At 37.6% G+C, this 17473-nt stretch overlaps 1 protein-coding gene across 2 annotated transcripts in view; it reads right to left on the bottom strand.

Moving 5' to 3' along the window:
- The window catches only part of tmie (transmembrane inner ear), a 71189-nt gene that overhangs the window by 50128 nt on the left and 3588 nt on the right, over window positions 1-17473 (bottom strand). Inside the window, exons 2-4 of one of the 2 annotated variants that reach the window (XM_067452281.1) lie at window positions 5348-5465; window positions 4642-4791; window positions 3038-3636 (exon numbers count right to left, since the gene is read on the bottom strand). In XM_067452281.1, coding sequence (XP_067308382.1) covers window positions 3314-3636; window positions 4642-4791; window positions 5348-5465 — 591 coding nt within the window. In that variant the 3' untranslated portion in view covers window positions 3038-3313. Of the gene's footprint in view, window positions 1-3037; window positions 3637-4641; window positions 4792-5347; window positions 5466-17473 lie in introns of those variants that run through there. The other variant, XM_067452282.1, reaches the window with a different exon arrangement.

Here is a 17473-nt window from a genome sequence, read left to right as displayed (position 1 = left end):
AATTTGCTGCCGCTAGGGTGCGTCTAGATTTCTAGGCTAGGTAATTGTGTGTGTTTTATTGCTGATGACGCAGTGAAACATGCCAAATAGTGCTATTTTCATGATTTATCACATTTTCATGATTTATTTTTTACAGTGTACGCGTTTTTTCGCCTGCATATGATACGCACTTTATAGCGTATTATACGTACGAACCCACTACCCCACCACCCTAATCCTACCCAAGAGCGTGTCATATGGACGCCATAAAGTGCGTATCATATGCACGGGAAAAACTGCGTAGCATTTGCACACCAAAACTCATTTTGGCGTATCCATTCCACAAGATTTCACACTCGCACTATTGATACGCATTACCATGAGATCGTGTTGTGTTAACGTGTTTGCTTTTCATATTTTTTTTGTTCGGCACTACTGGGTCACCGTGAAAGTCATAGGCATTGCATTGTGATTAGCGATTATGAAGACATCTTTTTCCCTTTGGAAAACTGCATACCAACAAATCATGCACAATACAACCAGAAATGTGTGTTATGAAAGTAAAAGGGCTGAAAGAAAGATTAAGTAAATATCTGTGCTTTTTACTTATTCATTACTTTATATGTTCTAAGATGCTCTCAAGCCTGGATTTTGTAAGGATTTGCTTACATTTACACTTGCAACTTTCACTTAAATCTACTGACTGCAGATTCTAATAAACACAACCTCAAGATCACTGCAGGTGGCACATTTCACCCGCCTCTTCATAAAAAGTCTTGAAAGCCTTTTCTAATCTACGCCATCCAGGAGTAAAGGCTGAGGACAGGAAGTGCACACGATTGGTCTAAGTAACTGGATTGGCCGGTTCGTCTTCTTCCCTGACCACAGGAAGTTGTCCACTACCTCGAGCCTGTACCTGCTCAGAGACTGTCTGCAGCGCTGGCGTTTCCGCAAGAGCTGCGCAAACACAGAGGGGATGTGAGAAAAGGGAAAAGAATAGAGATAAGCAAAGATCAAGATCAACAGAAGAAGACAGATGACATCTGACACATCAGCCGGAACAAGAGATTTGAACTGAAATGCAGAAACATGCAAATGGAAGAAATGTGTTAAAGCAAAATGGAAAATGGAAATTTAGTGGCAGAGTGTGGCTTTTTTAGATTTCTATCAGCATGGAAGTCTGCACACATTTAGTCCATGTGGGAAGTGAGTAAGGAAGAAGAATGGGAACAAGACTTTGGAAATAATGTGAAGTGAACAGATAAGTCGTTCAGCCACTGTTTCAATGCCATGCTCAGTGAGACAACTGTAAGAAACACCATTATTTTTTCCAAAGAGGACAATAGCAACAGTGCTTGTTTGTTCCACGGAGGACGACTTCATTCTTTTTGCTGTATATAATGTAGGGCTGTCAATCGATAAAAATATGTAATCGCGATTAATCGCACAATTGTCATGAGTTAACTTGCGATTAATCGCAACTTAATCGCACGTTTTTATCAGTTTGTAAATGTATCTTAAATTAATATGTATTGTAAAATATGTATTAATGTGTTTCAAGTTTGTAATACTCTAATGAACATGGGTATGGACAAATATGCATGCTTTATGCAAATGTAAGTTTATCACATTTACAATAAAGAACTCCCAGAAAAAAATGGGCTTTTTGTTGCAGAGCCATGTAAATATATAAGACCAAAACAAACCATAATAAACACTTCCAACACAGAAGGAGAGATATACGGTACAGTGTTGGGAGTAACGCATTACAAGTAACTTGAGTTACGTAATCAGATTACTTTTTTTCAAGTAACTAGTAAAGTATTACTTTTAAATTTACAACAAAATATGCATGTTTCTTTTTTAAATAAGTAATAGTTTAATTTGTCTTCCCATGTATAGACTGACAGCTCTAAGAGGAATCATGGGTAAGTAAAGAGGCATTGTGTGAACATGATTTTGTATTGTAGTGAGTGTTTACTCGCACCAAAGCAGATTCAGTATCCCTCAAAATGGTAAAAACAAACCGTGAAATACAAACTCAGAATATTACGCAAATCTGCAATAATTAATTAAATATGATCAATTATACAAATCTACTTTATGCACTTAATCTTGCTTTATTAACCAATGTCTTTTCTGCTGGCCTTCAATGATGCAATTAAACTATACAAATAAGCAAAAATTACTAGTTAAACATCACATTTTTGTTTTAATTGCTGTGCCCTCTACTGTACAGGCGTGAATTTGCGTTTCCTTCAGCCTGAGGCTTATTCATTTCACTTGTGCTGTGAAAGAGCCTTTAGTTTTACCAAAAAAATGTATTTAAATTTTTTTTTGTTTTTAAAAACATGCCAGCTCAGATTAGGTGACAAAAAAATAACACGAAAGTAATGTAAAAAGTTTCATAAAAAGCATCAAAGTAACTCAATTAGTTGCTTTGCATTCATGCAAAAACAGCTTGTTTGTGTGTGAGATTGGTCGATGGCGCATGTGCCCCCTGCTCAATATATAACAGAATATTTGTTTAGTGCAGGTTAAGTGGACCTACACACCAGCAAATCCGCTCGATTCACCAAAGCTTGTGTGGTGTTTAAGGTAATGTTTTGTGTGAGCTCAGGCGTCCTATAAACGGGTACTCTTTTCTTGTTTTAATGTATATGAAATATTCTTTAAATTGAATTTTCCTTAAGTTTAAATGTGTAGTGAGATTGAATTGTAAATGGATGCTGTTTGGATTGACATCGCACTATATAAACAAAACTGACAATGTTAAGCAATAAATGTTACTGCAGTTTGCCATTTTGGGCAAAGAAAGAAAATGTTTGTATGAAAAGTTTTCTTGTTATGGGTTGGATTTTACATTCCCTGTATGAGGCATTATCAGTCCTTTGGCCAGTCACCTGCCAGTTTAAGTGACAAACTGCGCTACTTGTGGTTGTTTTCTGAGATGTAACATATGTTTTATACTTGTTGCTACAATTGTGCTGACCTGTCAACCTCTGTAGCACCAGTGCAAAAGATATATATATACACACACACACACACACACACCGATTAAGCATAACATTATGACCTAATTTGTATTGCCTATAACAATTTATAATTAATATTACCTAATATTTTGTTGGTCCCCTTTTGCTGCCAAAACAGCCCTGACCCATCGAGGCATGGACTCCACTAGACCCCTGAAGGTGTGCTGTAGTATCTGGCACCAAGATGTTAGCAGCAGATCCTTTAAGTCATGTAAGTTGTGAGGGGGTCTCCATGGATTGGACTTGTTTGTTCAGTTTGTTCAGATGCTCGATTGGATTGAGATCTGGGGAATTTGGAATTAAGCTTGTTGTTGTGCTGCGCAAACCCTTCCTGAACCATTTTTGCTTTGTAGCAGGGCACATTTCTGCTGAAAGAGGCCACAGCCATCAGGAAATACCATTTCCACGAAAGGGTGTAGATGATCTGCAACAATCCTTAGGTAGATGGTACATGTCAAAGTAAAATCCACATGGATGGCAGGACCCAAGGTTTCCCAGCAGAACATTCCCCTAGGCATCACACTGCCTCCGTCGGGTTGCCTTCTTGCCATAGTGCATCCTGGTGCCATGTGTTTCCCAGGTAAGCGCCGAACTCGCCCATCCACATGATGTAAAAAAAACCCTGAAAAAACATGATTCATCAGACCAGGCCACTTTCTTCAATTGCTCCGTGGTCCAGTTCTCACGTGCTCAATGTTAACACTTTCGGTGGTGGACAAGGGTCAGCATGGGCACCATGACTGGTCTGTGCCTATGCAGCCCCATATGCAACAAACTGTAATGCACTGTGTATTCTGACACCTTTCTATCTGAACTAGCATTAACTTCTTGAGCATTTTGAGCTACAGTAGCTTGTGTGTTTGATTGGACCACATGGGCCAGCCCTTCTTTATTAAACAGAAATACCCACACATTTAGAGTTATACATTAAAGCAGTCTCCCACGTGCATCAATGAACCTTGGCCTCCCATGACCCTGTGGCTGGTTCACCACTGTTCTTTCTTTTAACCACTTTTGACCACAAGAGATGCTGTGACCCAGTCGTCTAGCCATCACAATTTGGCCAAACTTGTCAAACTTGCTGAAATCCTTACACTTGCCCATTTTTCCTGCTTCTAACACATCAACTTATTCAACACATCAAGAGAAAAAAATGTTCACTTGCTGCTTAATATATCCCACCCACTAACAGGTGCCATGATGAAGAGATAATCTGTGTTATTCACTTCAACTGTCCGTGGTCATAATGCTATGCTTGATCAGTGTCTGTTTGTGTGTGTGTGTGTGTGTGTATGTATATATATATATATATATATATATATATATATATATATATATATATATATATATATATATATATATATATATATATATATATATATATATATATATATATATATATATAATGCACTGAATTAATTGCTCTAGCAATTGTAATGAGTTTGCAATTCTGCATGCTGTAATTCATGTGATTATGTATGAATTATATGAAAAATATAAGTATGAAGCTCTATCCCTTAAAGGAAAACATATAAATGAGGTTGTAGGAATACAAATATGCAATGAAACAAAAGAGCTTCAGAAACAGTATGGTCACAGCTCAGATGAGGGCTGTTGTGGCTCTTACCTCCCGGCACGTCTGTGAGCTCGTTGAGGGGGGGCACCGTCTCCAGTGTGTTGGCATACGTCTTCGCAGCTAGTCTTTGTGCGTGCCGAGCCTCGATCTCTTTTTTCGTTCGTGGAATTCGGCATTTGAAGATGCAGCACAGCGTTATTACTGTGAAATGAGGAAGAGAGCTTTGAAATATTTTGAAAGAGATCATCCTTCACAACAGGCAGCGTCTCAGATCTCTTTGTTCTGTAAATGCTATTTTGCTCTGGGGAAATTTCATTAAATCCTTTAATGTGATTCACGACGTGTAAATAATTAAATGTTTATTTTGACATCCATTATGTGAATACTGAATGCAAATATATGCATAGCTTGCCATTTTAAAGAGATCACCCACAAATAAAAACTCTTTCATCATTTACTCACCCTCGTGTCAATTAAAACACATAACCTATTTCTTCTGTGGAATACAAGAGGATGATTTTTTAAATAATGTACTGGTTGCTTTTTTCCATGCAGTTACAATGAACGGAGACTGGAGCTTTCAAGTTACAAAAAAAAAAAAGATACAAAATGCATCAGGTTATTAAAAAATTGTGTGTTGTATTTCTTTTTGTTACTTTGAAGCTTGCCAGCCCCAGTCCTTGAAAGAGTGGCTAAATCATGTCATAGTGGATGCACTATTGCTTTAAATGCAAAATAAACACTTTTAGACACTTACTAATTGCTAGGATGAACATGGAGAATATGCCAACAACCTGCCATAATCGAAGACCCCAAAACACCACTGTTTCTGAGGTGACAGGATCTGGCTTTTGTGGAGGGGCTGTTGGCAGGAGCTGTAGGGAAGACGGGTAAAAATTAGATTTTTTTCCCCAACATGTCTCCAGGTAATTGCGCCACCCAAATGGAGGAAATGGCAACAATAGCAGTGATTAAGAACTGCACTTTCTCATGGTGATCACAGTGTCAAGAAGAGAGGCACAAACACTTCAGGCTTGAAAGTGGAAGCAAGTGGCAGTCTGTAAAAAATAAATCAGAGAGAGATTCTAAGCTAGCATCCTTTGAAAGATCTGTTTCTGTAGCAACCCTGTGTGTATTTTAAAATAATTTAAAATAAAAAATAAAAGTCATATTTAATATCACACATAGTATGTTCATTACTCTTGTAATGCGTGCTATTGTTGTTTAAACTTAGAATTTATGGGGTTTTGTGGAATATGTCTTCAAAAATAAGATATATTTTAATTTCAGTTTTATGTTATTGTTGAATTCATCTGTCAAACTCTTGGGCTGATTACTTGTTACTGGTTTTGGGTATCAGACAAAATCCTGCTGACTGGTTTTTGAATCCAGACAAAGCAGATATTATATATATAAATCGGATATGGGATTCTGATGGGATATGATTAGGAGACTGGATCCAACATTCAATCTAACAATTTCCATTCAAAAGACAGTTTAATATATGCTTCTACTGAGCAATGTAGCATTGTTTCGTGTTTCTGGACCAACTCGATCACAGAACTGGTTCATGTGACACAAACCAGACTTCATTCGCCCAAATGGAAAGCATATTTGCACTCTTTGAATCATTCCCTATTTCCTATATAGTGCACTGAATCGTTCCCTATTCCCTATATAGTGCACTGTCTGATCATTCCCTATCTCCTATGTAGTGCACTGAATCGTTCCCTATCCCTATATAGTGCACTCTGAATCGTTCCCTATCCCCTATATAGTGCACTGTCTGATTGTCCCCTATCCCTATCCACTATGTGCCATTCACCATGTAGAAAACAATAAATGTGTGAACAAGTGACCGATTTCAGCCGCAGCGTCTGTTCATAATGTAGGGGGCGGGGCTTCAGATTCTAGAGAGCATTTGATTGGACAGAAAATCTAATGAGATGTTGAAGTCCAGAGTGATGTCCTCAAAATCATTCATATTGGTGGGAGTCAGCGACTGTAAGTTTTGAATGCTTATATCTTCTAAATGTAAGGCTAACATACTAAAAGACAAAAATATTAAATACATTTTGATTTCATGGGGACTTTAATGTATCCCTGATAAATGTCAAGCAGGACTAATATAGTTAACTGAAACTAAAATGAAAACTAAAATGATAATAAAAATTAAATAAAATAAAAAACTAATTTGAGATTTAAAAAAAAAATGAAAATAACAAAAACACAACAAAATTACAAAAACTAAAGTAAAAGCTAAAATTTCAAAATAGTAAAACAACCTATAACAGTGTCTAAATGCTACTAAAATAACACTGATATCAAGTATCAGTTCCAAACTTTGAAAGGGCTGGCTCCAGCTCAGGCACCATGTGTGACAGCAGAGAGTGTGTTGCTTGTGTTTAAATAATTCAACAAGTATGTGTCATACAAAGCGTTGGTGGACGGTTGGGATCAAGGATTCAGTCAGTGATGACATGCTGATTCCTCATCCTGAAGTCCCTCTGCACAGGTTATCACTCCACATCTCATTTGTAGTCATCTTTCAAGGTCTGCACTCCTGGACTATTATACCTGTGGACAGGCTTTACTTCACTTGTCTCCAGTCTCCAGGCCTGAAGGACATTTGTACTGCTCAGTAAATATGTGAGGTCATGGGTGATACAAAGCTTTTCACTGAAGGAAACTGCATATATTGTCCACATTAAAATTGATGTAGCTGGTCATACAATGACTGTCTTTGTCATCACAATGATTCGAGACATGTCTTTCAGCCTGTCCCTTCAAGACATCTCGGAGAAAGTTCCTTACAGTTCTTGTGGTGACAAGTAGCTGCTAGTCTTGTATGATGAGGTGCCATGTACCAACATGATTAGAGTTTTATATGGCCTTTTGACACATGCATAATGGTTGTGTTCTGGTTGGTTGCTGGGTGATTAAGTTACTGAAGTCTCAGTCTCTATAGCTGTGTTTGCATCCAAAGTTGTTAATTAAACTTAAGCACAAAAGTGGAATATGGCATAAAACAATTGCTTGTGCAAGTTTCCACTTGATATGTTAAAAATAACAAAATTGTCATTCTTGGGAAAATGGTGCAAAACATCTGTAATGAAAATGGAAGTTTCTGCAATCGGGGCAGAAACTGTGGCTCTTTTTTCCCCCCATCTTAAATGACTTGCAGCAAACTAAATGCAACAAACACCGTCATTTGAGATGCTGTGATGCAACTGGTCTGCTGGTTTGTCCAGTTGTCCAATCACAGGTCAGAATTGTATTTAGTAAAATTTATTTGTAAAGCACTTTTTTGCAATAATCATTGTTTCAAGGCAGCTTTACATGAGGTTCACAATCATGAGGTTAAATGTTTATAATATTTTAATATCTTCATGCCTCATAGTCACATTTAATGTATTAGAGTTGGGCAATAATATAGTTTACATTTTGGTAGGATACAAGCAATCAATGTATATCAATATACACACACACACACACACACACACACACACACACACACACACACACACACACACACACACACACACACACACACACACACACACACACAGTATACAAAACCTGATTCCACAAAAGATGGGACACTGTACAAATTGTGAATAAAAACAGAATGCAATGATGTGAAAGTGTCAAATTTTTATATTTTAATAAGAATACAACATCTATTACATATCATTTGTTTAAACCGAAAAAAGGGAAAGTATGAAGGGAAAATATGTTGATTTTAAATTTCATGGCATCAACACATCTCAAAAAAGTTGCATGGCCATGTTTACCACTGTGTGGCATCCTCTCTTTTTTTATAACAGTCTTCTAACGTCTGGGGACTGAGGAGACAAGTTGCTCAAGTTTAGGAATGTGAATTTTGTCTCATTCTTGTCCAATACAGGCTTCTAGTTGCTCAACTGTCTTAGGTCTTCTTTGTCACATCTTCCTCTTTATGATGCGCAAAATGTTTTCTAAGGGCGAAAGATCTGGACTGCAGGCTGGCCATTTCAGTACCTGGATCCTTCTTCTAGGCAGCCATGATGTTATAATTGATGCAGTATGTGGTCTGGCATTGTCATGTTGTAAAATACAAGGTCTTTCCTGAAAGAGACGACGTCTGGATGGGAGCATATGTTGCCAATATTTCGCATGACATTTCAAAATGTCTCACTTTCAACATTTGATGTTATCTATATTCTATTGTGAATAAAATATAAGTGTGGTGAGGGTGACGAGCGAGAGACATGGGAGGAGCGAGCGAGACCGGGGACGTGATTGTAAAAAAGAGCGGAGCGGAGATTCCTCATGAGGGAGCTCGAAGGCATATAAAATTGAGCCACACCAGTCAAGGATAAGAGAGGACCAGGCCTGGATTTATGTTATGGTTTTGTTTACGTTTTGTTGTGTGTGTGCGGGCAGATGAAATGGTGAGGCTCAGCAAGGACCACGCATAATTAGTATTGATTTAAACTTAATTCTGTCAGGATCACTATAGTCAAAGTGATAGACTATTAGCATGTTTGGATTGGCGGTATGGTTCTGTTCTGGGCAAGAACTCCCTGTGCATCCATGCAGGCTAGCATGGATAAGAGCAGGTAGAGCAGTGATAAACCCCCCTAGGGTAAACAGAACAGAACCAACGATGTATTGCATATAGCATTATATCAGTATTAAAATGTACAACCTAATTCGGGAATTTAGTCTGATTCAAAGAGAATCAGAATGCCAAGTCCTGACTGATAAGAGGAGGAGGCATTGTATTCCTATAGGTAGACGTGATCAGCTGACAGTCAGCTGATGCAAGCACTAATGTGACCAGCCAGAACTAAAGTATACCCTGGATATTTAGTATTGACTGATTAGAGAGATATTTTTTGCAAGATAAAGGATGACATTTCCTATCAGTAAGGCTGGAGATAACATTTCCCCTTAGCTAAAAGTAAATTACTATTGATGTTTCTTATTCAATAAAGCCTGAGATTTCCACATGGTCTCCTGCTGTTTCTCATCGATAGAGAGTGCTGAAAGCCTATTCAGACATTTAGAGCTTGGCGCCTATTTTGGTCAGGTCTACTGCACAGCGAGCTAACAGTTTACATGCAGAAACTATTCACTGTGTATTTACACAGGATAAGCCTCAGAACTCCAAAGCAGCGAATTATGTGTCTGATGGATAGATAGATGGATATCTTTGGCAGAGAGTGAAACAAAATCCTTTTTAACCCACTCATGTAATATCATCAGAGCGATGATAGGGTGCGTGTGCCTCAGGGGTTTGTGCTGAGGCCATTCCTGCTGTATTCCTTCATGGGGGCGAGTACCCGACGGGTGAACCGCTAATATTTGATGCAGTCAAATGTTTCTAGTCACTGCACGATTTACAGTGTTGTGCATTGTAGCCAATCATGCTGCAACTGAAGTGAGTGGACAGATTCAGTCATTAAGGGAGTGCTCTTTGCTCACTTTCTGTATATAATCTATTCACAATTTAATAAAACATTGTACACTGCAGAATTTCAGGAGCGACATGTAGAGTGAATCCACTAAAATATCCCATATAGCCTGTTAGATGAAAGTAACGGCTAATATTTGGCTATATTTAAATGTAATAAGGTAGAGTATGAGGGTATAGCTTACACAGAGACCTACTGCCACCACTGAGTCAGTGGGATTACATGAAGAGTAGCTGAGAGAATTCAAACTGGGTTAATTATCCAAGATGAATCTAACAACCTTAACAACCTGTTCAAGTATTGTGGAGAAGTCACCACAGTTTTTCTTTTACAAAGATGTGTGCACAGACTGGCATATGCCTATATTATAGACTGTGAAATCACATACTCATATATTGTAATGAAGATTTGCATGAAATTTGATGTCAATATAAATATAATTCATGGAATTACTAAATAATTACTCATTTAATTATGATTATTAAATTACCAAAATTAAAATTACATTAATTGCTACTACAAATCCCCCATAAACATTTTTTAATATCTAACATAAAATCAACTCGCGGACCATAAAGATCCTTAAATCATACAAATATTGAATTTAACTGCAGTCATTCAATAAATGTATTTATGTTCAGATTTCTGACATCTGTGGTCAGGAGAAAGAACGAAGTGGCATCTTTCCATAATATTAGTAAAAATGTTGGCATTTATGCCTTTATATGTCTCTGAATCTCTGTTGTGCTCAATCCGCTATAGCTGAAACATCTCTTAAAGGGGTCATATAATGGTACATGCACTTTTACAAGTTGATTATACAGCAATGTGTGTTGGTAGTGACTGTACACAACCATCCTATTGTCACAATTCACCAGTGTGAGTGCCCGTGATCACCACCAGAGGGCACTCCACCCCGGACTGTCACTCCATCACAAACTACATTACCCATAATCCTTGGGCTCATTAGCACTCACTGTTTACACCTGTGTCTCATCACCTCATTACCTCTGCCTATATATACCTTGTTCACTATGTCATTCATTGCGAAGTCTTGTTTAGTGTCACAACTGCATTTCTGAGCGTTTCTTTGGTTTCATGTATCTTGGTCTTTGATTTCTTGCCTTCTCCGTGGATTACCCTTTTGCCTGTTCGTAGTGATGGTGAAGTGAAGCTCTCTGAACCGGTGAAGCTTTCAGCACAGTTGTATCAGAAAAAGGTTCATTACTCGAAGCTTTTCAAGTCAGAGCTCAACGAGGACCTCTGCTGGTGAAAGTGAGGGAAAGCGCTGTGTCGCAAAATGTTTTGCAACCGACGCATTATCTAGAAGCAAAAAGTGAATTAATGGATTGATTAATGAATTAATCAATATATTATATATGACATTATGTGACACAATCTGTTCCATTGCATACTCCTAGTAACTTAAACCAATAAAGATATGATTTTGTATTGTGAATGTGAACATTTTTCCTGTTTGTAAACAAATAAAACTCACGAATAAAGGAAGTATGCTAAATAAATGCATGCACACAAGGAAAAACATACACACTTTCACATGATTATAGAAGGATAAGCCTATACTTGTCTCTAATGTATGAAGTCATAGGCTAGTGCGGATTAAATAAATAAATAGATAAATATATGCGGCAGAACAAAAGCCAAATAAATGATCAACTTTATTGGGCGAAATCAAATGAAAGTGTTCCCACATTTCAGAACGCCCTCTCTTTGCAACAGGGTCCATAACAAACTCGCGCAATACAAAAAGCCCGCTCAATGCAACGCAATACACCTCACAGGCACGCCCTGTGTCGCGCATTTTTAAACCTTTCTGAATCAGTCACGTGGGTGTTTGTGAAACGAAGCTTCGGACGTCATTGGTCACGTGGTTTTGATAGAACGAATCAAGCATCGATACAAAGCTTCACAGAAAATAGTTTCATTTTTTTGACACACGCTTCGGAGCTTTGGTGTCACTGTTAACATCACTACCCTTTAATAAATACTGCGTTTGGATCTTCAACCAACCTTCTGTCTCAGAGCAGTTCGTAACAGAAGATCTATGCCAGGGTGATTGCGGTGTTCTGTTCTTGGGTGTAATTATGAACACAGCAGTCATTTTGATGTTGACATATCTGATATATCGAATTCATACGGTTGAACTTGCACAGATGTGTCCTGAAAGACTCGAGTTGTCAAACTTTCTCCTGTTGCTTAAAAAGCAAAGCATCACACTCAAAGCCCCCACAGAACAGAGGGGCGGGGTGAGCAAACCACATTAGCATAAAAGGCGCATGCACAGGAACGGCTTGCTGAAAACAGAGCTGTTTTTCACCAGGTTAAATTAGTGATTTCTTAGAATACTAAATAGAACTTTTAATTAAAGTATATTACGAAGTTTTAATTTAGACACTAAATAATCATATTAACCTGTACAAAAATGACAATAATATTGAAGAGGCCAAATAATATTATTGACCTTTAATATTGAAATGCGCAAAATAATAGAGGCCAAATAGTTATATTGACATGCGACAGTTATAAATCATATAGATCAGAGGTATTCAAATGGCCGGTTCTGGTGCTCAGGGTCATTTATGAAAATTACATTTTGGAGCTACATCCTCTAAGATTGTTATCTGGAGCCAAACGTGCTTCATTCAAGCCCTTTCCTCTCACTGAGCATCACTTCTCCCGCTAAAGCGCCACGTTAAGAGCTGCAGATAACATTTTTTATTTTATTTTAAGTAGTTCATTACTTTGAGCAAAATATATAAACAATGGTCCATACTTTTCTTGAGAGGTAAACCCTGCACCCCTGTATGTTTTCTAGGTTCCAAGGCTTTTAAATCTAAAATAATAATAGCCTGATAAAGCATCTGATCTTACCTTTTCATATTCATATCCATTTGGGAGAAATATTTACTTTTTGGGGGGTAAATTCTTACACATCACTGTTTTGGCTCTCAGGGCCCAAGATTATCATTGATGGCTATTTTGAGTGTTTAGGATTTTTTTCTTTAACAAAGTACTTTGGCTGCACCGATGGAAATGTATAATTGTTACAAAAACCATTGTCAGACTCAAATATAGCAAATGGAGCTCTTGAAACTTTAATTCTATACCCGCAAATAGGCAAACAACCACATGAACCAGTTGTAAATTAACAAAAAAAAAAAAACTAACAAATATATCTTTAAATGAAGAGGTTTTGAGTGAAACAAGTAGGTCTATTTGAAAACAGAAAAAAATCATGGTAATATCAGCATTAGGGCAGAAGATTTACTGGGTCATTTAACGTTCTTGACAGCCAATCAATCACAAGACGCAGCCTGTTAGAAGAGTTCAACTGCCGGTACATCATATATTGACACTTTTCTTTTGTAATGTACTTCATGTCCCTTCTCTTATCCTCCAGAGAAATACAGCTGTTATTTAAGGTACAACTAGACAAACAGCAAGCAAAGACATCAGACAGGCTGAAGCTCTACTCTAGAACTTCAAATGTCTCAGTTTGTGTAAAAATGATTTGACATGTATTTAAATGAGCTTGTGTTGTATATTAAATAGCATGAAGAGCTTGTTCTTCCAGCATGACATAACTGTGTCTTATAATACAGATTCCCTGCAGCCGACTGAAGAAGAAATCTCTTTGATCATGTGGGTGTTTTATAAAGGTGTCTAAAAATATGAATGAGCATCATCCTGTTTTCCGATTCGACTCGTTTGCCTACTGAGCCAACTGGAGCACAAAATGTTACCAAACCATGAATTTGTGTTCCTTAAGACGTTTCATGTTGGAATTAAACATCGCACAGGCAGTGGAAATTGGAGGCACCTGGTAATTGACCCTGTAATGAGTGTTTAATTAGCTGTGGGTGTAGAAAATGATACTGTTAAAAGCCCTATTCGGACGCTAATTGTTTCTTATGGGGTCGTAAGGTATTTTCATTATTTACAGGGGCTAGGCTGTGATTTTGCCATACGAATCCATAATGTCTGTGTTTTTCTCCCACCAACCACGTAAAACTCCCTGGCCGAATGATCTACTGTTTTTTCACAAAAACTAAGGTCGTGTGGTAATTTAATTGCCATCCAAATCCACATCTCTGAGTTTTCAAGAAGAAATCGATTCAAATATAACAGGTTAAATCCTTTTTGACCCCTGCGGAGCACCGCATAGTTGCGCTTCGCTGTAATTTGTACGCATTTTAAAGATCTAGCCTACACATTTATTACTGAATTGCTGGAAAGTATTTACAAGAATAAGCTTTCATGGCTGCTCAAAATAGAGAGTGGAAAAAACACAAACAGTTGAAATTAAACATTATTATAGTAGTAATTAATGTTAAATTGCAGCATTGTATTAACTTATTTCCGCTTATTTTCATATTTTTCAAATCTTCCTTTTTTGAAACAGATTTAAATAATTAATAATTTCCTATTTTTAAATTAAATATGATTTTATTCTTATTATTCCAAGCATATGACATTTTTACAGCAGACAATCATTCGACTAATCACGTGAGCAGTGTTCCCAGATGCAGGGCCACAAAAGTCGCTTCTCCACCGTAAATAAATCACCATCTGAAAGTTTTATCAATGAGGTGGCGTGCAAAAGTATTTTTACGGATGTCCACTTGAGAAACAATTACCGTCCGAATAGGGCTAAAGACAACTAGGAAGAATTCTTTTTATCATATTTATAAAAGAAATATAGGCTGTACCGAGTCTTTCCGGAAAAAAACGAGCGCCTGGAGGCGTATCGTGTGGGCGGAGCTAAAGAATGACAAGCGCGAACAAAGCGGTGACGTCCTCAAGCTTGGAGAAACCCATCGCTATCTCAGCTAATACAGATAATGATCCAGAATCATTCGGAGGCTGAAATAAATTGAACAGGAGAAACGGCAACATCAGGACGTCCGTCTCTGTGGTATGTACTGTATTTAATGGCCTCTCAACATTTCTGTGTCTTTACTCGCAGTTTATGAGGACATGATTCGGTTTATGGACTATTGTATGCGACTAGACCTTAGCAGGAGCAAGCAAAACGGTTTTGCACGCTCAGACTAGTGTAACGTTATACATAGAACAACAATGGAGTAACCGTTAGCGCATTTGAATGACGAAGCACGCGATCATGTCGTTTACTGATGTTTACTCGCGCGACGGTAGCCAATAGCAGAGACATTTGAAGCAGTTTTACTCACCGCCTGCTTCCAAAGCAGGACCGAACCTTTATCGCTGGGACCGCTCCGTCAAAAACACACTTCTTTGGTATGATTTGGTGAAGTCCTGTGACAGCAGTGGCGTGTAAATCCACTTTGAAACGTGACTGAAACGATGTTGTGAAGCTTCCCGTCATTTCTGCGTTCAAATCGGTTCAAATGCAGCGCTGCCTTCCCGGAATGCTGTGCTGAAGCGTTGAAGTCGCTCGACGTCACCCATAGGAATAAAGTGGAGCGCGGCGCGCCACATAAGTGCTCACGGACGACTGGATCTGCACCTGAGAGACTGTTTACGGCGAGCATTTCCTCTCTCGCTCTAGTCACACGCGCGCGTACCCTACCGGGAGAAGAGCCCGTACGGCCCATACAAGGACCTTCCGCTCTATTAACGTCAAGTGGACCCATACTCAAAAAAAACTCTCCGAAACTTGTGAGAAACCGGAAGGAGTATTTTTGACACAGAAATACTCCATCAAACGTCCAACATTAGTTTTTGAAACTTTGTCTGTTTAGGATGGGAATCCAAGTCTTTAACAGTGTAAAAAGCTCAGTATGCATGAAACAGCATTTCACCCCCCCTTTAATGTAAACTTTCTCCTAAACTTTTGCCAGCACTTTACAGAAGTTTCTGAGTGACTGTTTTGACAGGGGTCTTTTAGATAGCACACCTTGTGTTTTGTCTGTGTTGTTGTCGATTTGCTGCTCTGTACATTTCTAAATATCTTAAGCCTCTTGATGTTACTTACAATTTGTTTGAAAAGATTTGTCATAACATGGCCATATCAAAGTCATGTATGACCAGTGTTGGGGGTAACATATTACAAGTAACTTGAGTTGCGTAATCAGATTACTTTTTCAAGTAACTAGTAAAGTAATGCATTACTTTTAAGATTTATAACAAAATATATAGAGTTACATTTTCAAATAAGTAACACATTACTTTGTTTTCCCATTTACTGACAGTTCTTGTCCTCATGTTGAGAAAAATGCAGAGGCGTTGTTTGTAAAAATGATGGATGTTGTAGTTCTAGACTAAATGTGAGCATTTACTCATCTTACTTGGAAAAAAAATTAAAAAAAATACAAGATTTAGCATTCCCCAAAATTAATCAAATCAGTCAAATGCAAAATCAGAATGCCGGTACTATGCAAACCTCCAATAATTACATTTTAATAAACAAAAAATGTTATGCATTTAATCTGACTTTATTGACCAATGTACTTGCTGCTGACCTTTAATGATTCAGTGAAACCATAAGCAAAAATGACTTTAGATTTTTGGATTTTATTGCTAAATTAAAAAACAGCTTTCCTCTCCTGTGTCTATTCTACTGTAATCCAGAATGGCAGCACAGCTGAAAGGTTTGTTTGAGCTGCGTCCTTCTACTGTACACTCATGGATGTGCTTTTCCTTCAGCCTGAGGCTTATTATTTCAATTTTGGTGCAAAAAGGTCTTTACATTTGCCCTAAAATAGATTTTCTTTAATAAAAATAAAACAAAAAGAGGTGAGAAAAAATAACACATAATTTTATGTAAAAAGTAACTAAGTTACTTAACTAGTTACCTAGTTACTAGAGTTACGGAATATTGTAATGCATTACATTTCAGAGTAAATTTCCCAAACACTGTGTATGACTTGCTTAATTGGTTGCTATCCAAATCTAGAAAGCAATTTCACTGGCTTCTTTTTATTTTTAGATGTGTTTATTTGGATTGTGCTTTTTACTTAAAAGCATTCACTTAGACATATGCAATATAATTTTTTCCCCTACATTTTTTTGCGAAGTCGAGCATGAGCTTTTTTCTTAAAATAACTTTATGGTTGTCTTAAATTTGTATTTTTTGTGTGAATTAATTGGTTTTATGCTGATCTCACTGATGTATGGTGTTGAGTCATTAGCTGTGGTTATTTATGGTTAGGGGGGAGAGGTGTAGGTGTAGTGAAGGTTTTGTAATGTCTTCTTTATATGTGTTTTAATATTCTGTGTTTTATATTCTAAATCTTTCTAGGACCCCCACTGAAAATTAGATGTTACATCTCAAGGGACTTATTTCAATAAATTCAAATGAACCCAAAATGGGTTGTAAATTAAAATCACTTTAAGACATGTAACTACAGTACAACACAAGCAACAGTAATCACACACTATAAAAATGCTGGGTTGTTTCAACCCATGTTTGGGTCAAATAT

This window comes from Pseudorasbora parva, chromosome 9 (genome assembly GCF_024679245.1).
Source record: "Pseudorasbora parva isolate DD20220531a chromosome 9, ASM2467924v1, whole genome shotgun sequence".
Classification (NCBI taxonomy): Eukaryota; Metazoa; Chordata; class Actinopteri; order Cypriniformes; family Gobionidae; genus Pseudorasbora; species Pseudorasbora parva.
The sequence above is the reverse complement of the archived record's forward strand: the minus strand, read 5'-3'. Positions and strand labels throughout refer to the sequence as shown.